This window comes from Lutra lutra, chromosome 8 (assembly GCF_902655055.1).
Source record: "Lutra lutra chromosome 8, mLutLut1.2, whole genome shotgun sequence".
NCBI classification, from domain to species: Eukaryota; Metazoa; Chordata; class Mammalia; order Carnivora; family Mustelidae; genus Lutra; species Lutra lutra.
Window position 1 is genome coordinate 56,028,153 of NC_062285.1, and position 19,834 is coordinate 56,047,986.

Sequence of the window (19,834 nt, forward strand, 5' to 3'; positions counted from 1 at the left end):
ATTCAACGGTGGCGTTTCTCAGGAAGGTATCAGCTAATGATTTGGGGGAAACTGTATAGGAGTTTCCAGCAACTCGGTCCTGAGAGATTATTGCACTCTGATCTCTAAATGGCAAGAGATGAATGATAAATGATCAAGTTGGGGAAGTTTATCTACAGTACAATTTCTGCAACTCATAGGTGTGAGGTTTTAAACAGATGTTGCTGGCAGGCAAACTAAACATAAATATTCCCCTCCCAGGATTCGGAAGGTGCCCAGCCCAGCGAATGCATGTATATATATGGACTAAGCCAGCTCTCTTGTCAAAGGAGTCATAGCTCTTTTCCTCCTGGGTCTTTGCCTCCTTCCAGCCGGGACTTTTCTTTTGGCTGCTTCTCTGGATGTTCTAGTAACCATGAGCCGCCAATTTAGCTCTCAGTCAGCATTTAGCTCCAGGAGCAGGCGGTTCTATAGCACAGGCTCTTCTGCAGGCTCTGGCGGTGGGAGTCGGGCTGTGGGGTCTGTGTGTCAGGTCCGAGGCAGGTGTGGTGGTGGTGGTGGTGGCGGGTATGGGAGCCATGCCAGGGGGTTTGGTTCTAGGAGCCTCTACAACCTGGGAGGCAGTAAAAGCATCTCTATTAGCTTAGTGGGAAGAAGTGCCAGTGGTTTCTGCCAGGGTGGGGGCGCAGGAGGGAGATTTGGAGGAGGGGGCAGAAGTTTTGGGGGAGGTGGCTTTGGAGGTGGTGGCTTTGGGGGTGGTGGCTTTGGAGGTGGTGGCTATGGAGGAGGTGGTTTGGGGGGTAGCAATTTTGGGCTTGGGGGCTTTGGTCCTTCCTGTCCCCCAGGGGGCATCCAAGAGGTGACTATTAACCAGAGCCTCCTTCAGCCACTTCACTTGGAGGTGGACCCTGAAATTCAGAGAGTCAAGACCCAGGAGAGGGAGCAGATTATGGTCCTCAACAACAAGTTTGCTTCCTTCATTGACAAGGTGAGTACCTCAAGGGCAGGGGATCTCTGGCCCCTGATCAAATAATTGAGAGGGCCTTGTGCCCCTGCCACCTCTTACCACCTTGTATTATCTCAGTTTGGTGGTGACAAGCACTTCCAGAAGTATATGTTCTGAGACCTTAAGAAAGCATTTATTTCATTAGGACTCAATTTGACTTCCTGAGGGGATTTGTCTTTTCCTTTTGGCCTGAAAGGAGGTAAGAGTGTGAAAATGTCCCACAGAAAAAATACATGGTGTAGTGACTTTATTCTCGTTCACCATTATTCACTTTCCATCTACCCACTCACCCATCCACCCATCCACTCTTTCATCTACCCATCCCCTCATCCATCCAGCCATCCATCCATCCACACATCCATCCATCCATCCACACATCCATCCCACAAACATTTACTAAGCATCTACTATATGTCAGATACAGTGTCAGGTGCTACACAGTGACAAGAACACAGGTACCAGCCTCAAGGAGCCATGGCACAGTCTAGACGAATGCTCTGAGGGTATTACTAGGGGCTAAAGTGAATAGCATACTAGGTAGGATTCTATCACTGTTCCTTGTTTTAGTTTATCCAAGGCCAAGAATGGGCCAGATGGAGTCATCATAGCCCCTTTCTCTAGTTCTTTAATTATACCTCATGTTAGGGCTGGTCCAGACACAGATCAGCAAGCAGAGGCTGGTAGAGGCCTATGATAAGGACCTTCCTCCAGCATTTCCTTTTGTCCAGAGTTGGAGGCACAGTACCCCTGTAGGCTCCCCAGAAATGTCTTTGTTCTTGGTGATGTAGTGGGAAGCACCCTGGGGCACAAAGACCCCTGGATGCTCAGTGACTTTCCCTCAGTCCCATAGGAATCCAGTGTTGGGGCCAGAGCTTGACCTGTGGTCTGACTGCAGATTACCCATGGCTAAAGTTGACCACTGGGCTGTGGATATCCAGTCTGATATCTGGGTAGATTCTGGGAAAGGACAGAGTGTGTGAGCTGGGGCAGGAAGGGTAAGAGTATTGAGGCCCAAAGATAGCCAAATGGGAGTTGAATAGAACAAAGTGCTTCTGGCTACTTCTGATCACCTTGGGTGGGAAATTTGGCTGAACATTTTCATACCTCAGGCATGGGCAGGGACTGGGAAGGCTTGACTGGTGTAAGGAGGTGACAGGTGAAGGAGACACCACTGGAGGTCAAGACTAAGTTAAGGAGGAGGTGAGAGAAGAGACGACTGAAGGTCAGTGAAATGGCCATGGGCTACTGGCACCTGATCTCCTGAGAGATTGTGGTTCTTACCATTAATATAGGACATTTGTTACATTTTATGACATGGGGCTGTGGGCAAAGGCCAAGTTGTAGGTGACTGTGACAAGCTGACCTTCCCTAAGACTTGTCATAACCATGAAGAAAGAGACCTCATCCAGGAGGACTCTAGCATAGCTGGGAGGGAGAAGCCTTCTACTGCAGTGGATTCTTGACTCTACTTTCTTATCTGGTCTTTCTCCTTTCACCCTTACCCTCATGTAGTCCATTCTCAGAGTCACACAAGAGCTACCATTTAAGAACATTGTATCATTGTATCACTTCTCTTTTTGAATCCTCCATTGGCTGTTCGTCTCATTTGGAATAAAAGCAAAGATCCTATAAGGCCCTGTGTGATCTAGCCTCTGCCCCACAGCTGCTGCTCACTCCTGGATTGCATTTGTGAGAATTAGGCAACATTGCCACCACTGGGTAGAACATCTCTCAAGCTGCAAATTTTGGTCAACAGAGTGAGGGCTGGAATTTAGCTCCCCAAGGTACAAACTCATTGCTTGCAGTGACCCTTCACTCCCTCTGTGCTCCTTTCCTGTTTCTCTCTTGCTTACCAGGACACTATTGCATTCCTGAACCCTCTAGCACCCCCATGCCTGCCTCAGGACCTTTGCTCTTGCCATTCCCTCTGCTTTGAACTGCTCCTTCCTGAGAGTGGTCTGGCTTGCTCCCTCACCTCCTTCAGGTCTTTTCTCAGATGCCACTATCTTAGCGGAGCCTTTCCTGATTTCCCCCCCCTTTTTTTTTTTTTTAAAGATTTTATTTATTTATTTGACAGACAGAGATCACAAGTAGGCAGAGAGGCAGGCAGAGAGAAAGGAAGGGAAGCAGGCTCCCCACCAAACAGAGAGCTCGACATGGGGCTTGATCCCAGGACCCTGGGATCATGACCTGAGCTGAAGGCAGAGGCTTTAACCCACTGAGCCACCCAGGTGCCCCCCTGATTTCCCTTTTTGAAGTAGCACCCACACACCAGCATCTTTATCCATCCTTATCCCTGTGTTACTTTTCTCCATTGTCCCTAAGGCCATTTGACACACTGTATATTTCAAATGCCTCTGGGTGTAGACTATCTAGGCCAATTACCACCCTGGCATAGAGGGTTCAAGCTCAGCTGAACAAGGTCAGGCCGGTATCCCCATGGGAATAGATGGACCCCCCCCCCCCTTTCCTTCCAGAGGTCCTTTTTTCCTTGCCTTTGGTTCTACAAAAGCCTTTGTGTCTATTTCTACTCTCTGAGTGTCCAAGCCCAACACCTGAAGGGCTGACTAGATTTGTCATTCAACATGTATTTATTGAGTAATTATCATATGCCAGCCTATTCTGGGTGTTCGAGATTCAATTATAAACAAAACAGACAAAATCCCTGCTTTCTAGGAGTTTCCAGTCTATTCAGAGGGACAGCTGTCTACACTTGGAGGCAATTCCAAAGCCCTTAGCATTTCACTAGTCCATGATACTTATGAACTGTCTTGGGCACTGTGTGTCTATGGGTCTGAGCACCTTGTGTCTACAGGAGATCAAAGCCAACATGGGCCTGCCTTCCTGAGGATCTCCAGCCAAGGAGGGTTATGTTCAAACAGCACTAAGTGATGGCAAGTCATACTAGATGCTCCAGGGAAGGGACTGAGGGCTATAAAGGCAAGATACCAGGAGAATGCCACTTTAGTTGAGATCAAGAGGGTAAATGCTTAGCCAGGCAAAGAGTTGCTGGAGGCAGCAGGAGGTCCCTGGGGCTGGAGGGTCATAAACAGGAGGGGGAGGAGGATAACAAGCCAAGAGGGGTGTGCTTTTTCCAGAATGAAGGTGAGCTCAGCATGATGCTAGTTTCATCTGTACAGATGGGACACAGCCCAGGTGTGTTTTGGGGGGCCTGGGAAAAAATCACAATGGCTTTCAGTGATTTTTCTAGCTATTAAATCCTACTAAAATTGCCTGGCACTCTCTGCACCCAGTCTCTGCCTTTGCAGTTTGGGTGGCCTGATGAGACCACGGGTTCCTTTGCTGATGTGCTCTGAGTTATCATGTGTGTGCAGGGGGAGAAGGTCCTCTGGCTAACCTGCCCCTCATTGTTTGATGTGGAGATTCCTTGTGGGTCCATGAAATTTTTTTCTTCAGTTCCCACAATACTGAGCACAGGGCTGAGACCCCATGTCTGTTTGATTTGTCTACCTCCTCTCAATGCTGCTAGAACAAAACTAGGCCAGGTGGCAGGAATTACCCATGGCGGGGGTTGGGGGAGTGTTCAAGCTGAGACAACCTGTGAGATCTGCTTGCCTTAGCTCTTGCTTTAATGAAGCTAAAAAAATGAGCTATGGGGAATAGTGTTCACTGTCTCCCAGCCCAGAGTAAAAATTCAAAGGGAGTTAACAAGGGCTGGCCCCTCAGAAGGGCAGTCCTAAGGGCCGGGTGGCATTGTAGGGGAGTGTCTTCAGGGTTCTGTCCTGACCACACAAAGCAGTGGGTTTGTCCTCATACACAACTCCCAGGAGGATTCTGGAATGTTTGTGTGTATGTGTTGTGTATGTGTGCACGTGTGTGTGTGTCTGCACCCGAGCGAAGTATAGAGGCATCCCCTATCTTCACCTAAGGCATGGGAAGGGAGGCTCTGTCTGAGGGTCACCTGTGGGGGTAAGGTGAAGGTTGATCATGATCATGCGGAGCACAATCCATGCACTTGGTCTGCACAGCCAGGCAGCTCTCTGGACCCTGTACCTGACCTCTGTGCCCAGTTTTGGAAGAAGAGATAGTGAGAATATAGGATGATGTCCACTCTCCATTTTCTGTGTCAGTGAATGTTAATGAAGGGAATCGCAACATGAGTATTTCCCAAACACTAGATAACCCCAAAGTCCTTACTTTAGGGCATGTGTATGCATTATACAACATTTCTAAAAAGTGGGAAGAGGGCGCCTGGGTGGCTCAGTTGGTTAAGCATCTGACTTCGGTTCAGGTCATGATCTCAGGGTCATGGAATTGAGTCCCACTTCAGGCTTCCTGCTCTGCAGGGAGTTTGCCTACCCACTCCCTTTGTCTCCCTCGCCCCCGTTGTGCTGTCTCCCAAACTAGTAGATAAAATGTTAAAAAAAAAAGTGGGGCGATTTGTTTTTAAAATTCTGAGTTAGCATTTATGTGAAGTGACCTTCTGAAACATATACTGGCAGGAAATGGACATGGTGGACCCTAAAGGATGGGGGCACCCAGGCTGGTTTGGTCAGAAATCAGTATCATATAATAAGTCAAATTGTTTCTTCCCTCTTATTGTCTCCTCTTCTCAATCCCAGACAGCATTTCAGCCACAAAGAGAAATGAGCCTTGGATATTAGTGTTTCAGATGCTCTGCATGCATCTGATGCATTTCTTTATGCTGGCAGGGAGTGTGGCGTGTGCGAGTGACAGCTCTGTGGTGTACGTGGCTGTAGCTGAAGGAAAGAAGGCACTCCACTGGAGGTGGTTAACCATCAAAATCAGAGTTAGCTTAGTTTTTTTTTTTTTTAAGATTTTGTTTATTTATTTGATAGGGAGAGACACAGCGAGAGAGGGAACCCAAGCAGGGGTGAGTGGGAGTGGGAGAAGCAGGCTTCCTGCCAAGCAGGGAGCCCGATGCGGGGCTCCATCCCAGGACCCTGAGATCATGACCTTAGCTGAAGGCAGATGCTTAATGACTGAGCCACCCAGGCGCCCCAGAGTTAGCTTAGTAACTCAGAGTTAATTTTAGGCAAGTTGACCTTATAGCCCTTGATCAACCATCAGAAAACACATTGTGTTCTGTGTGTCCTTGTCCCACAGAAAGGGAAGCTCTCTGATCCCAAGGGGGGCCATCTTGATTCTCTGAGGTCATATATGCTGTCTGGTTGCCAGACTTCCTACCCGTGGGGGTGCTTCTTGGACCCACGGTCCAGGAGGATGAACTTGGAAGTCTCTTGCTCTTAGGTGCGATTCCTGGAGCAGCAGAATCAGGTGCTGCAAACGAAGTGGGAGCTGCTGCAGCAGGTAAACACCTCTACTCGGACCAATAACCTGGAGCCCATCTTGGAGAACTACATCAGTGAGCTTCGGAGGCAGGTGGATTTCCTCAATGCCGAGCAGATGCGCCAGAACAGTGAAGTTAAGAACATGCAGGATGTCGTGGAGGACTACAAGAACAAGTGAGACCGAAGGAAGGGTAAACGGGTCAGGCACTGATTCAGGGGCAAGATGTTCTGCTTTCGTGTTACTATGTCAGGGGGGGACCAGGGTCCTACATACAGCCACCTGGCTCTGCACTGCACAACCACAGAGGGCACCATCTTGCCTATGGCAGCTTGGGTAGGATAGCTCTCAGTTGTACTAGGTGGGAAGGGCAGACTATCCTCAGGGTGCTGGACCCAGATGAGCCAAATTCCAGTGGGTTTTGCCACTTTCTGACTGCTTGCAACTCTTTCTAAGCCTTTAGTTTTTACCTTAGTAAAGTAGGGATGGTAAGTACCTTCCCTGTTGGGTTGCTGTGACAGGCAGATCGCGGTTCTCAGGCTTCAGTGTGCAGCAGGCTGGTTGAGTAGGCCTGGAAAAGGACCAGAGGGTTTGCATTTCTAGTATGCTTCCATGTGATGCTGGTGGAGTGGGGACCACACTTTGAGAACCACCTGTTTAGATGACATTATGCTTAATGAGTTCCTAGACTATGTCTGCACATACTAAGCACTAGTTTTTATTAGAATGGTACGGATGGCAGGACTTGTCTAATGCCAGATCAGCTGCTCCTGCATCCTGTAGGCAACTGAACGGCTTCTCCCTCCCCACGTGACAGTGCAGGGTGTTACTCTTGATGTCGCTCTGACACGCCAATCAGAAAGTCAAGAGGGTGTGGTTCCAAAAGGGCAAGATGAAATTCACACTGAAGGTGTTGGGGGGCAACATGGTAGGTGACATTTTTTTCTCTTTAAAACAATTTAGCAAAAGTGGCTATTTATGTTCTCAACTGCAAAAAATGAGTGAGCTCAACAAATTTACAAAGGTAAAACATCAAAAGAAAGAGGGACATTTCGGGGTGGTTCTGTGTGGCTCTGCATTTTCCACTTTGGATTGTTGTCCTCTCTATTGACCTGGAAGGCCCAGAACTGGTTTCAGCTACTTGTCTGTGAGAGTGGCAGGGGATAGTGAAAGTCTAGCACTAAAAGTTTGGATATTCCAAGCCACCTGCTGTGAGGAAAAATCTCAAGGAGCCAAGGTCAGCCTCAGCAGCCTATCTGTGTCTCTTACTTCCCCCTACAGATACGAGGAAGAGATCAACCGGAGGGCCAACACTGAAAATGACTTTGTCGTCCTGAAGAAGGTGAAGGATGGGGGTGATCCCAGGGGGACGGTGGGCCCAGTGGGCTGAGCAGAGTGAGGAACTACTGTGGGATACTATGTGACCAAGCGGGGAATGGTGACCACTAGGGGCAGCTTGTTGAGGGTGTGGCCTGAATGCTGGGCCCCTGCACTGAAGAATTAAGTCTGAAAGTGATGTTGATATCAATCTTTAGGCTTCCTTGAGTACTTATCTCTCTACAGTCCTGAAGGTAAAGTTCAATCAACTGACACCTGTCAGTCATGTGCAGCCTTGAGACCTGGGGAGGGACCTGAGGCGCTGTGTGTGAATGACTGGGATGAAGGGCTTAGTGTCACATTTCCTTCTGGTTAGGAGAGCCAGAGATTTTGCAGGTCCCTCACCTGAGTGAGGTGAGGAAATTTGCAGTCAAGGAAATAAACCGAGAGAGGTTTTGTCACTTGCCTGGGTCACCCCGTGAGCATCCAGGCAACACCTGGACAATAAAGTCAGACTATTTCTGCTTGCTGATCAGGATGTGGATGCCGCTTATATGAGCAAGGTAGACCTGGAGTCCAAGGTGAATGTCCTCTTTGGAGAGATCAGTTTCCTGAAGTATTTATTTGAGATGGTGAGTTCAGTCCTCATGAGAAACCCTTCTCTTTCCTTACATGTCACAAGGGGCTGTTGGAGGTGGAGGCCTGAAACACAGCATGACCCACTAGGGACTTCTCTCCCCAGTCCCCTCAGCTCTGTGGGACTGGAGTCAACCTCCCAATCCCCAGTGCTCAGATTCCTGGGTGCAGGTGCTGGAGATGGGAGGCAGGGAGGGTCCTGAGGGAGAAGATGGAACAGCCCTTGTTTCTACCTAGACATGAGGTTAATACCCAGCACATACAGGGAGAAAACCGACCAGAAATCTTCATCAGTGCTGGGAAGCCAATAGGGCTATTGGGGAATTCTGTAGGAGAGGACAGCGTGGATCCTAAAGGGAATGAGGATGAAGACTGCAGTGGTGAGGGATAATATGCTCCTACCCCTGACCCTACTGTTGCCATGTCTACCTTGGGCCAGATGTCGTGCGAGGAGCTTTGCCATGTCTTGGTCTTCATTCTGCTGATAAGAGAGCTGAGGCACTCAGAGACTCAGTCCCTCAGCTAGTCACTAGTTAGTTGGCAGTAGAGCCCAGGCTCAAAAGTGAGGGAATGGCTGCACAAGGAGCCTTTCTACTGTCCTTTCTACTGCTCTGAGAGCTCATGTATTTCTTAAAGAACAAGTCTGCCTGTCAGAGAGCCCAACCAAAGATGGCAGCCAAGCCAACTAAGGCAGGAAGAGAGGGCACAGGAGAGGCATTGTGGGTGGGGGGTGCCTACAAGGCTCTGGATTCATGCTCCTTTCTTCTCCCCAGAGGCTAGGTCTGGGGGCCTTTACCTTTAGTTAAGGCACCTCTTGGGGTGAACAACTATTCAAAGATCTTTCCCCAAGACTCCCATCTGGCCCAGGCTTCTGTTTTCCCCAAAGAGACTTGAGGGGACAGGAGAGAGAAACTGAGGCCCCAGGAGGAAAGTGGAAAGAGTCAGCCTGTGTTCCATGCCTTGCAGGAGCTGTCTCAGATGCAAACCCATATCAGTGACACCAATGTCATCTTGTCTATGGACAATAACCGCTTCCTGGACCTGGATAGCATCATCGATGCAGTGAGGACCCAGTATGAGCTAATTGCACAGAAGAGCAAGGATGAGGCTGAGGCGCTGTACCAGACCAAGGTGAGCACTGCTGATTTTCCACCCAGACTTGGTACCCCAAACCAGACATAGCCTCAGAATTTCTATCATCTTCCTCTTATTTTGGAAGTTATATATATCTACACACATACATACATGTATCTGTATACATTATATATATATAATATATATAATCTCATTTGCTCTTTATGACAAGCCTGCAAGGTAAGGATTTGGCTACCCTTATTTTGAAGATAGTGGAGTATGACCTTCCCTAGTTTCCATAGGGTCTTACGGCAGGTAAGGGGCAGAAGCAGGACTTAAACTTAGGTGTCCTGTCTACAAACCCATTCCCTAAACCACTTATGATCTTTTTTATTCTTGCTTTTTTCATAATGATATCTTCTAAACTGTAGTTTCGTACTTTTGTCTTTCACTTATTATTTGTGAATGCCGTTCTGTGACATTAAATATTATACATCATTTTAATAGCAGCATGGTGTCCATGGTAAGAATAAACCCTCATTTATGGCATAAACATCTCTGTGGCTAAGTTTTCGGGCACATCTCTGATTACTTCTTTATTATCAGTGGACTCAGACCTTTTCGGAGGGTGAAAACTGTAGTTAAGGATCAAAGGCTGGTTCCTTCATGCTGAACTCCTGGCACTTGAGATCTACTTTCTCAACACCAATCCTAGAGGGCCTCTGTCCCACTGCCCTACAGGCAGTCATTCCGAGCAGGGTGGATTTCAGCATCAGACCAGGGAGGTAGATGGTCAACAGGGAAAGCATCAGAATGCAGAGCTTCCCTTGAATCAGCAACTCTCCCCACTCCCTGCTACCTTACCTCCTCCAGAGCCCTGTGGGAGCTTACTGATGGGGCCACATAGATACAGAAATGACATAGAGAGGAGAATGGGAATAAACAAGGGGCATGCTGAAGGCCTCTGAGGAAATAAGGTCATGGCTGCTAGGGAAACCATCCTGGAAAAGGGTAGGAAGGAATGTGGTGTGCTGGCAAAAGGGAAGAGGTCCCGGTGTTGGTAAGGGCCAGCAGTAAGGCCTAGATGGGGGAACAAGTAGGTGGAAAAGGGCATCTAGGAGCACCTTTGTCTAGGATTTGGGTCTGGCCAGAGACTGGTGAGAAAGACGGAGGCTTGAACAAGACTCTGTGTGTGTGTGTGTGTGTGTGTGTGTGTGTGTGTGTGTGTGTGTGTGTAGGGGGTGTCATGGCTCAGATGAGGGACATTTGGCACAGGAGTGAGTGAGTGTGTTATCAGGGGGTTGGGGCATAGCTAGGAACTGTCCCAGGAGAGCAGATTCGGGTGGGGCCTGGGAAGGTAGACTCACTCCCTTGAGGAGGGCCTCCTGCAGCGCAGCAGGCTGACCATGATGCTGTCTTTGTTCTCAGTACCAGGAGCTCCAGATTTCGGCGGGAAGACATGGAGACGAGCTGAAGAACAGCAAGATGGAGATCACTGAGCTCAACCGCACCATCCAGAGGCTACAGGCAGAGATCGGCAACATCAAGAAGCAGGTGAGAAAGATGCTCAGGGTGGGCTGTCCGGACACACCACCTCCCACAGGGCCCTGTCAGATGGGGCTCCTGAAACTCACCTCCCATTTGGTTCTTCTCTGTGACTGTACCCTGGGCAGATTGAGCAGATGCATGTGGCCATTTCGGATGCAGAGGAGAGAGGAGAGCAGGCCCTTCAGGATGCACGGCAGAAGCTTGGGGACCTGGAGGACGCCCTGCAGCAGTCCAAGGAGGAGCTGGCACGGCTACTGCGTGACTACCAGGCGCTGCTGGGGGCCAAGCTGTCCCTGGACGTGGAGATCGCCACCTACCGCAAGCTGCTGGAGGGCGAGGAGAGCAGGTGGGCCCTGCTTCTGGGGTCAAGTGCAGGCTGCCCCCGTGGGGTGGTGGGACTGACTATTTGGAGAGAAAACAGTCCTTGCTTTCTGGGAAGATTAGTAGATTGGGCTGAGTAGAAACATTCAAATCAGAAGCAGAAGATATGTCAATGTCTTCAGTCCCCTGCCTCCCAGCAGAATGCCCCTATACCCCAGCCTAAGCCATACAGCCAGTGCTAAATGGCTTCCAGAAACTGCTTAAAACCCCCTCTAGCCCCTCACTCCCTGACCCCCTAGCCTGTGCACCCACTTTTCCCTAAAGCTCGGGGACAGTTTTCACTTCAGGGGAATGTCTCTGCTCTGGATGTTTGCAGGCTGTCACCTGCCTTCCCCTGGGCTTTGCTGGTCTGGCTGATGTGTGTGCTTTGGTTTTACAGGATGTCTGGGGAGCTGCAGAGCCATGTGAGCATCTGTAAGTCGTAGGGCCCAGGGGGTGGGCTGTTTGGGGTGGGCTGTTTGGGGCGGGGCAGGGCGGGGGCAAGGCCTGGGATGGCTGGCCAGCAAGGACCACGCTCAGCGTTCTAGTTTCCAGTCCTGCACCGTGAAAAAAACCAGTGAGCCAACAAATTGCAAAGCCTGGAGAAATTCCCTGAACTAAATTGTTACGATTTTAGTTCTTAATGTATTTTAGTGTTCATCACGAGACCTAATAATCAGTAGCAGCTTAGAACTTGTCAGGGTGTATGGATAATGAAAGCAGGTCCTGACATGCTTTGTCCTTTTTTATTATTATTATGATCATGTTCAATTAGCCAACATATAGTACATCATTGATTTTTGATGTAGTGTTCAACCATTCATTAGTTCCCTAAAAGACCCAGCGCTTTCTCCTATGAAGAATACTTTGAAAAGGGGAAGCCTTTCATCCGAGGTAACTTTTTGCAAGTCAGATGCGGCCAGCCACTAAGGACGCAGGAGGCTGCCCGAGGGAGGGTGCAGAGAGGTGCAGGGGGAGGTCCAGGCTGGTGCCCTGGCCAGCCCTTCTGACCCACGCTGGGGATGCCCTCTCCCTACAGCTGTGCAGAGCAGCCAGACGACCGTGAGCGGCGGGGGCGGCGGGGGCGGCGGCAGCCGTGGCTCTGGAGGCTACGGTGGAGGTGGCTCCGGGGGCTCCGGCGGCGGCGGCTCCCGTGGGAGCGGAGGCAGCTACGGCAGGGGCTCCCGAGGGGGCAGCGGAGGTGGTTACGCGGGTGGCGGCGGAGGCGGGAGCTACGGAGGAAGCAGCCGGAGCAGCAGCAAGTACGCCGGCAGAGGCGGCGGCGGCTCCTCCCGCGTGCAGATCATCCAGACCTCCACCAACACCTCCCACAGGCGGATCCTGGAGTAGAGGGAGGCTCACACGCACCCCCGCCGGCAAGGCGCTATCCTGTCCCCTCCCCCGCGCCCTTCCTGAACCCTTCTCACTTACCTTTCTTTCCTGGGTCTCAGCAGCTTTGCTAACACATTCCACGGTAGCGGGAGAAGCAGGTGGATAACCCCAAACTGCAGATCTGGCTTTGGAGGGCGCTGGTTGACGGTCAGAATCACAGCCAGACGGCTCTCCGCTCAGACTCCACTCAGCTGGCCCTGCTCCTGCCCCTGGGGACACCCAGGGCCCCAGTTTAGCACTGGAGAAAGAGAGCGGATGATGGAGAGTTAATGTCAAGGATATCAGGTTTCCTGCATCTTTCCTGCACCTGGGATGCCCTGTGAACAGTAATCCATCCCTTAGGGGACCTGCAGAATGAGGACTTTGGGCCAGTAGCTTGGCAAGAGGAACCTCTGTGCCACGGACCCATTCCTGTCCATTGGTCTGTTAGCCTCATACTTTCACCTCGGTGGAGAGTATGGATTTGCTGTCCTCATCAGACACAACGAAGTCATGTCTGGTCCTGATTCTGCATCTCTGTCTTAAGCATTGTTCTCTGGGTTAACAGCCCAAGGTGGGAGTATTTCAGAGGGCATGTGTCCTTGTCCCCTGGGAGGACTAATTACTGGTGAATAGAGGAGTTAGTGGACAAGCAATGGAGTTCTGCTCTGTCCTACCCCTCCTCCCTCCTGACAGTTCCATTCTTTGTCGATCTGGCCCTTCCTGAATTCTGCTCCATAATGGCCCTCCTGAGAATTGTCCAGGAGGCTGGGCACATGCAGCCTAGCACTGTTGTGTCCATGTGGCAGGCCCTGAGGAGTTGGAGGATCAAGCGTGGGTTTCAGGAGGGTTCTATCCTGACCAGTCTGGAAGCTGCTGGCCTGGTGTCCTTTCCTGGGGTCTCAAAGTCCCTCTGTTTTCCTCTTCTCTGTGACTGGGCACTTCGTGAGAATTTGACCCTTCCTTTCAGGCCTTCACAGGTGTTTGCAATGCGCAGGAGGGGACAGGAAGGGGAAACTATCAGCCAATGAACGGGCCTGGAAAGGGGGAGGGGGAGGGCAGTGTTGCTTCTGAGATCTGGAGTCACCTTCGCTTCCTTGCTGAGTCCTAACGCAGCCTCCAAGTCCGTGATTCTGTTGGGACCTCAGACGGGCTCAGTGGGGGTCCCTTCATCATTTCCTGGTTGAAGGTTGTACCTTGAAGGGCTTGACATTTTTGGTGTTTCTACAATAAAATTTTCTGTGACCTCAAACTACTGTTTAGTCAGAGATAAGTGATTTCTTCTTAAGTTTCTGCAGGCCTCTGCAATTATTCATATCTGGAAATTATTATTTTTATTATTTTTTATTAAATGAGTAATACATAATCTTAAAAGACCTTACAGACATAATCTTACTAGTGCTGAAAATGGCTGTTCATTCCAAAGTCACTTACACATTTATTCAGCTCCTGCTGTGTGCCAGGCAGTGGCCTTAGCCCTGGGAGTGCAGTGTTGACTAAACATGTTTCTGAATCTTCAGGTACTCACAATCTAAACGTTAGGGTATGGGAAAGGGGAAAGTTCAGAAGGAGGAGAAATCAGAGCAATGTGTCCCTGTGGACCTTTTAGTCTGAAGGTGGAAGCAAGGTCTGTCCTGTGGACACAGGCAGACCCTTCATTGCAAGAGCAGTGGGACCTGCCATAGGTGCCAATGCTGGGGAAGAGAAGTTGGCCCCCGAACTTGGCTTTCCTAGGCTAGAATGTGGAATGGGACTGGGGAACAGAGCAGAAGTAGGTGTGGGCAGGGACTGAGGGAAGGGCCCTTCAGACAGGGGACTAGTGTTCTAGAGACTCAAAGGTAAGAGAGAGTGAATGTGTGTGAATGAGAGAGGGTGGCTTTCCAGGAGACATGAGCTCAGAAGATAAGAGACTGAGCCCATTCACCCAGTGGGGGTCCTGGGCAGGGTTTCTGGAATCCATGCCTCTGGGGAAAACACAGATGCCAATATTCAAGAATGGAGCAAATTAAGCTAACACTTTATCCTACGTGATATTTTGAGTCTGTGTAAAGAAGTCACATAAAAGATGTGACCTAGTTTCTCCTTCCCTGAAGGAGTACAGATGGCAGTTTGGATATGGGATTCATTCAAATACGGCTGCAGCCCATACTGATAAGACAGGGTGTTCCCATGCACACCCCTACCTGCTCTCTGAGAGGTTTCTCCCCGTCGCACCTTGGCAATGGCCCTGTGGGGGAATAGGCTGGGAAAGGAGAGATGGGCAGAGGAGCTGTCTGAAGGGAAGGAGAGAGGACTTAGAGAGAAGCCATGCCACATTGGAAGTGAAAAAACCCCCAAGGGTTAGGGATGGGAAGAGAGAAAACAGCAGTGGGTGTAAACATGATTTGATGTAGAGTGTTCAGCCGCTGACAGTGACAGCACATGAACCAACAGCTGTTGGTGGCCACTGGGGATGGGTGTGGGGACCAGGAAGATGGTAGTGTTCTGAATCCACTTTAGCTTTTCTGTAGTCTGATCACTCTGAGGACATTACTTAAGAGGAATCCATTCAGATGCCAGTGGCCATTGTGGTGGCAGTGGGTGACCAAAAACCTGGCCAAAGGGGGACGGTGGAAGGCCCTGGATGTCTTTGGGAAGAGATGTGACAGTTAACTGCAAAGATTTGATGAGCTTCCCTGCAAAGAGGGGTTGACCCCAGCTGATGACCCAGATGGCTAGGTAGGAACCGCAACAGATTTGGCCCAGGGTAAGAAGCAACTTTTATTGATCCTGAGATGGGAGAGGCATGAGGGAGTTGGCACATTTCCAGCAGAGGTTGGCTAACTAACTGGCAGGAGGTTGAGGGAGGGACTGAAGGACATGTGGGAAGATGTGTGCAGCGGCCATTCATCCCTCTGCTGCCCTAAGGGTTCATGTGATGAAGCCTGAAAAAAAAGGAATTTCACATTGGGGGAAATTAAGCTCAGATGCCAAGGAAGGATCAAGTCATGGAGAGGCCCCAGGGCCAAGGATTGTGAAATGAACCCAAGTCTTCTGACACTACCAGACCTAGTCTAGGGTGTGGACCGATGCTCCCTGGGATCATGCATGTGCATATGATGTGCTTAAGGAATCCAAGCTGGCTCTGGATAAAAACACACACAGCAAGGTGGATCAGAGGTCATCTCGCCCACCTTTCTCCTTCTGGGCAGTAACTGGGATTGTTCCAAAACACATGGCCCTTCTCTTTCTCTTCAGAAACCTTGACCTTCTCAATCATGGAGAACTGTGGGACAGATGGAGGGAACCATGTGCCTGAATCCTAGAATATTTGAACAGAGATTCCATAGGGTCGGGGCATGAGAAATGTAGGGCAAGGAGAGAGGAGTTAGCTAAGGAAGTCCAAGGAGACTCCAAGGAGAGGCCTCAGTGTCATGTTCTGGGCCTGAGCAAGGGGGCTAGCACTAAAAGATGCCAGAGGAGGCTTCCTGGTATAAACAATACTCTTGCTAGAGACAATGAAATCTCATTAGGAGCAAATGCCTCTCACTGTATTTCACCCCACTGACAACAAGGAGCCATTCCATAGCCCTCTAACCACGCACAAAATGCATCCACATGTGGTATCTCATACGATTCTCATGGGCCCTGGGGGAGGCCTGGGGGGAATACCTGTGGTCCTTCCAGGGGCCAGGAAGCATTCCATCCCTGCTCATGGTTAGTGCTATTCCCACAGCGCTGATACTCAGAGGGAGAGTCAAGCAGGCCCAACCACTAAGCAACAGAGGGGCGGGCCAGAGGGAACACAGAAGAGGGTAGGAGGCCACTCCCAGGGAGAGTTTGCCAGCTGCTTCTCACGCTGAGAGCCTGGGACAGGGCAGGGCACTCTGGGAATCTAAATTTAATTCCACCAGCTTCTCATCTACATAGATTATAGTCTAGGAACATGATGACAGGAGGAGCAAGCATTGGCTCAATAAAATTCTAACTCTGTCTAACCTTGAACAAGGTGTATGTTTCTGGGCTGGGAGAGTCCTCGATATCAGGAAGCCTGTGAAAAACGTTGCTTCTCCCTCCATTGCTGGACCTTTGGCCCAGAATGCATCTTCCAATTATGAGCCATGTACTCCGATAGGCCCTCTTCAAGCTCAGTGTAACTCCCATCATTTGGTTGGACCTGCTGCCCTGGTTTTATCAGCTTTCCGATCAGTCCAGGAAACTGTGTGTCTTCAGGTTGGTCAACACTCTGTTGAAGACTGAGCTGGGAACTTGGGATGCTGGGAGGTACTTGAGCATGGAAGACTGGTTCTGAATGTCCCAGTGCCAGGCCAGAAAGGCTTCTGGGGGCTCCGAGGGTGTGTTCTGGCTTCCACACCTGTCCCAGCATGCTCAGCTGTGGGGAGTTGTCCCCACCCTGCAGAGCAAGTATTCCACAGTGACAGTAATTCTTAGCTGCCTAGCTCCCTTCTGGTGCAGGTGCACTCAGCATTCCCTCCTGGGTGTGATGGGCCCCTAAATTCCCTGTTATAGACTTAACAGCCTCCTCCCCCAAGGCTTTCACCCACAAGATGACCTCATCGCAAGAACTTAAGCTGCCTTTCCAGGTCTTTTTAGTTTCCAGTGAAATAGGGGCTTGTTTCAAAGCTTTTCCTGATAATTATATCATCTCTGGATCCTTCCAAATGCAATAGTGAGAGAGAATCCTTCCTGCTGTCTCTATCTAGCATCTCCTACACTTCGGTTTCCCTCTAAGGTAGATGCAGTCCCTCTTTTAGATGAGGAAACTCAGGCTCAGAGAAGGCAAGGGACCTACCCAGAGTCACACAACTAGAGATGTGCAGTCAGGAGCAGGTCTCTGGCTGACTCCTTGGCTCAGACAACCTCCACTTCCCCTCTCCTACGTGCTCATCTTGGCTTCCTCCTTCCTGGCCTTTATTCTGCTCCAGCACTGCTAGCAAGCCACTGGGGGCCTCCTTCCCTGCTGTCTGTCCTGAGCAGGCTGCCCCAGTTGAGCACCTCTCCTTCCTGCCCAAAAAGCCTCGGCCCCTCCTCTGCTGGCTGCCAACTTTCCACATCTCACCCCGCCTCCCCATTGTCTGTGACTCTCCTTTATGCCCCCCAGGCTTCAGCTTTCCCCACTCCCCTGAAATTTCCTTCTCCTGGTGGAGTCCTGCGGGGCTGGGTGGCTTGTCATTGCATGTCTTTCTTCAACTTTTTTCTTAGTCCCTGCAAAAAGCTATCAAAACATCACCACCCCTGATCCTGCCCATGGCCACAGCCTACCTGTGGTAGCTTCATCCCAGCGATCAGTTCCAGGGTGTGCGTGTGTGTCCTCGAGATTGGAGGTGCTCTGGCACTCTGATATCCAGCATAGATGGGGTACCCTCCAACTGAGGGGACCGCGTGGGGGATGGAGCAAGTGGGGGTGCGAGGAGAGCACCCAGAGACCCAGAGGACTTAGTTTTGCTTTCAAAGCCTTCCAGAACAATGGAAGGACTAGCAAACACACATACATACACATGTGAATATGAACTTGAATCTGGCAGCAACTGAGCTGAGAAAAAAAAACCAAGGGAGAAGCCGAGTGCTTTTATTTTTTATTTTTATAAACATATAATGTATTTTTATCCCCAGGGGTACAGGTCTGTGAATCGCCAGGTTTACACACTTCACAGCACTCACCATAGCACATACCCTCCCCAATGTCCATAACCCCACCCCCCTCCCAACCCCCCTCCCCCCAGCAACCCTCAGTTTGTTTTCTGAGATTAAGAGTCACTTATAGTTTGTCTCCCTCCCAATCCCATCTTGTTTCATTTATTCTTCTCCTACCCCCTTAATCCCCCCATGTTGTATCTCCACTTCCTCATATCAGGGAGATCATATGATAGTTGTCTTTCTCCAATTGACTTATTTCACTAAGCATGATACCCTCTAGTTCCATCCACATCTGTCGCAAATGGCAAGATTTCATTTCTTTTGATAAGCCGAGTGCTTTTAATCAAGGAAAACTCCCAGAAGAGTGGGGCTTGTCCACTGCCTGGCAGAGCAGGGGAGATGGAGACATTTGCTCTCAAGGCCTGATGGACAAATTCTGATTCAGGTCCAAATGCTCAGGAATTGAGATTGTGGGTGCCCCAGAGCTTGCAGTAGAAGTTTGAAGTGGGTCACTGACAGGCTGCGTGGCCCATCAGGGAGAGAAGAGTATGAGTGGGTTTGGCAGATGGAGAGGAGCAAAGGAAGAGGGAAGAGGGTTGATTGGTTTGGACAAAGCACAGGAATGGAAAGGTCAAGGCGTGAGGCTCTGCGAGTGGGTGGCAAGAAAGCTGTAGGCTGTGATGGAGGGGCCCATGACATGAGGAGGTCTTTGGGATGGTGGCAGGCATGTTCTCGCACTTTGACAGGCATAGCTTGTCAGCTTGGGTGCACGTCTTTAAACCTCCATGGACTTAAGCTGCCTTTCTTTAAAATGAAGCTGATCTTGGGGCGCATGGGTGGCTCAGTGGGTTAAGGCCTCTGCCTTCAGCTCAGGTCATGATCCCAGGTCCTGGGATTGAGCCCCGCGTCGGGCTCTCTGCTCAGCAGGGAGCCTGCTTCCTCCCCTCTCTCTCTCTCTGCCTGCCTCTCTGCCTACTTGCGATCTCTCTCTCTCTCTTTGTCAAATAAATAAAATCTTTTAAAAAAAATAAAATGAAACTGATCTTAATGACTACTGTGAGGACCTTGGATGATCTTTAGATGAGCTATGGCTCCTAGCATGTAGTCGGTGTCTGTGGGTATGGGTGCCTCTCTCCTTTTTCATGCTCTCTTTAAGTGCAGGGCCTGCAAGAAAGCCAGAAGAAGGGTGAGTGGCTCACACCTTTCTCCCATGTCTACTTTTTAATATCGCCACATGTTCACCACAGTCCTGGGGATATGGCAGGAAAGGACGAGCTGGAATGGCTGGTGACATGGCGGCTTCCAGCCCTGCCGGGGTCCCAAAAAAGTGAGCGGTGGGAACAGAATAGAAGTTTAATTCAGAAACTGGACAATTCCCAGGAATGAACTACATGACTTAGACACATTTTTTGACCTCTTTGAGTCTGCCTTCTCAGGGCAAAGGGAGGGCAAGGGACCTTGTTTGATTGGTGGCTTAGATGGTGTGGTCTTTGAGTCCCTGAAGATGGGAACATGCTGTAATTGTCGGACACCATTCCACTTGCCCGTCCTTGCGCCCCTTCTCAGGTTTAGAAGAACACTTGAACTGAAACCAGGGGACCAGGGTTCTAGTGCACATATAGTTCTGATGTGTGT

The 19,834-nt window shown here is 50.1% G+C and overlaps 1 protein-coding gene across 1 annotated transcript; it reads left to right on the top strand.

The window, feature by feature from the left end:
* The first annotated feature begins 324 nt into the window (after positions 1-324).
* On the top strand, positions 325-13,802 carry KRT77 (keratin 77). Its single transcript, XM_047740465.1, has 9 exons — positions 325-967; positions 6,218-6,432; positions 7,538-7,598; positions 8,110-8,205; positions 9,176-9,340; positions 10,712-10,837; positions 10,957-11,177; positions 11,592-11,626; positions 12,231-13,802. The coding sequence occupies exons 1-9, from the start codon at positions 395-397 to the stop codon at positions 12,539-12,541; spliced, it is 1,803 nt and encodes a 600-aa protein (XP_047596421.1). The 5' UTR covers positions 325-394; the 3' UTR covers positions 12,542-13,802.
* Positions 13,803-19,834: the final 6,032 nt, after the last annotated feature.

What these genes read in the sequence shown, in the direction of transcription:
- KRT77 (XM_047740465.1), top strand. Translation starts at nt 395, where the DNA reads ATGAGCCGCCAATTTAGCTCTCAGTCAGCATTTAGCTCCAGGAGCAGG. An exon ending in AGGCGCTGTACCAGACCAAG is followed by an intron (nt 9,341 to 10,711) that starts GTGAGCACTGCT and finishes CTTTGTTCTCAG; the next exon opens with TACCAGGAGCTCCAGATTTC. An exon ending in TCGGCAACATCAAGAAGCAG is followed by an intron (nt 10,838 to 10,956) that starts GTGAGAAAGATG and finishes TACCCTGGGCAG; the next exon opens with ATTGAGCAGATGCATGTGGC.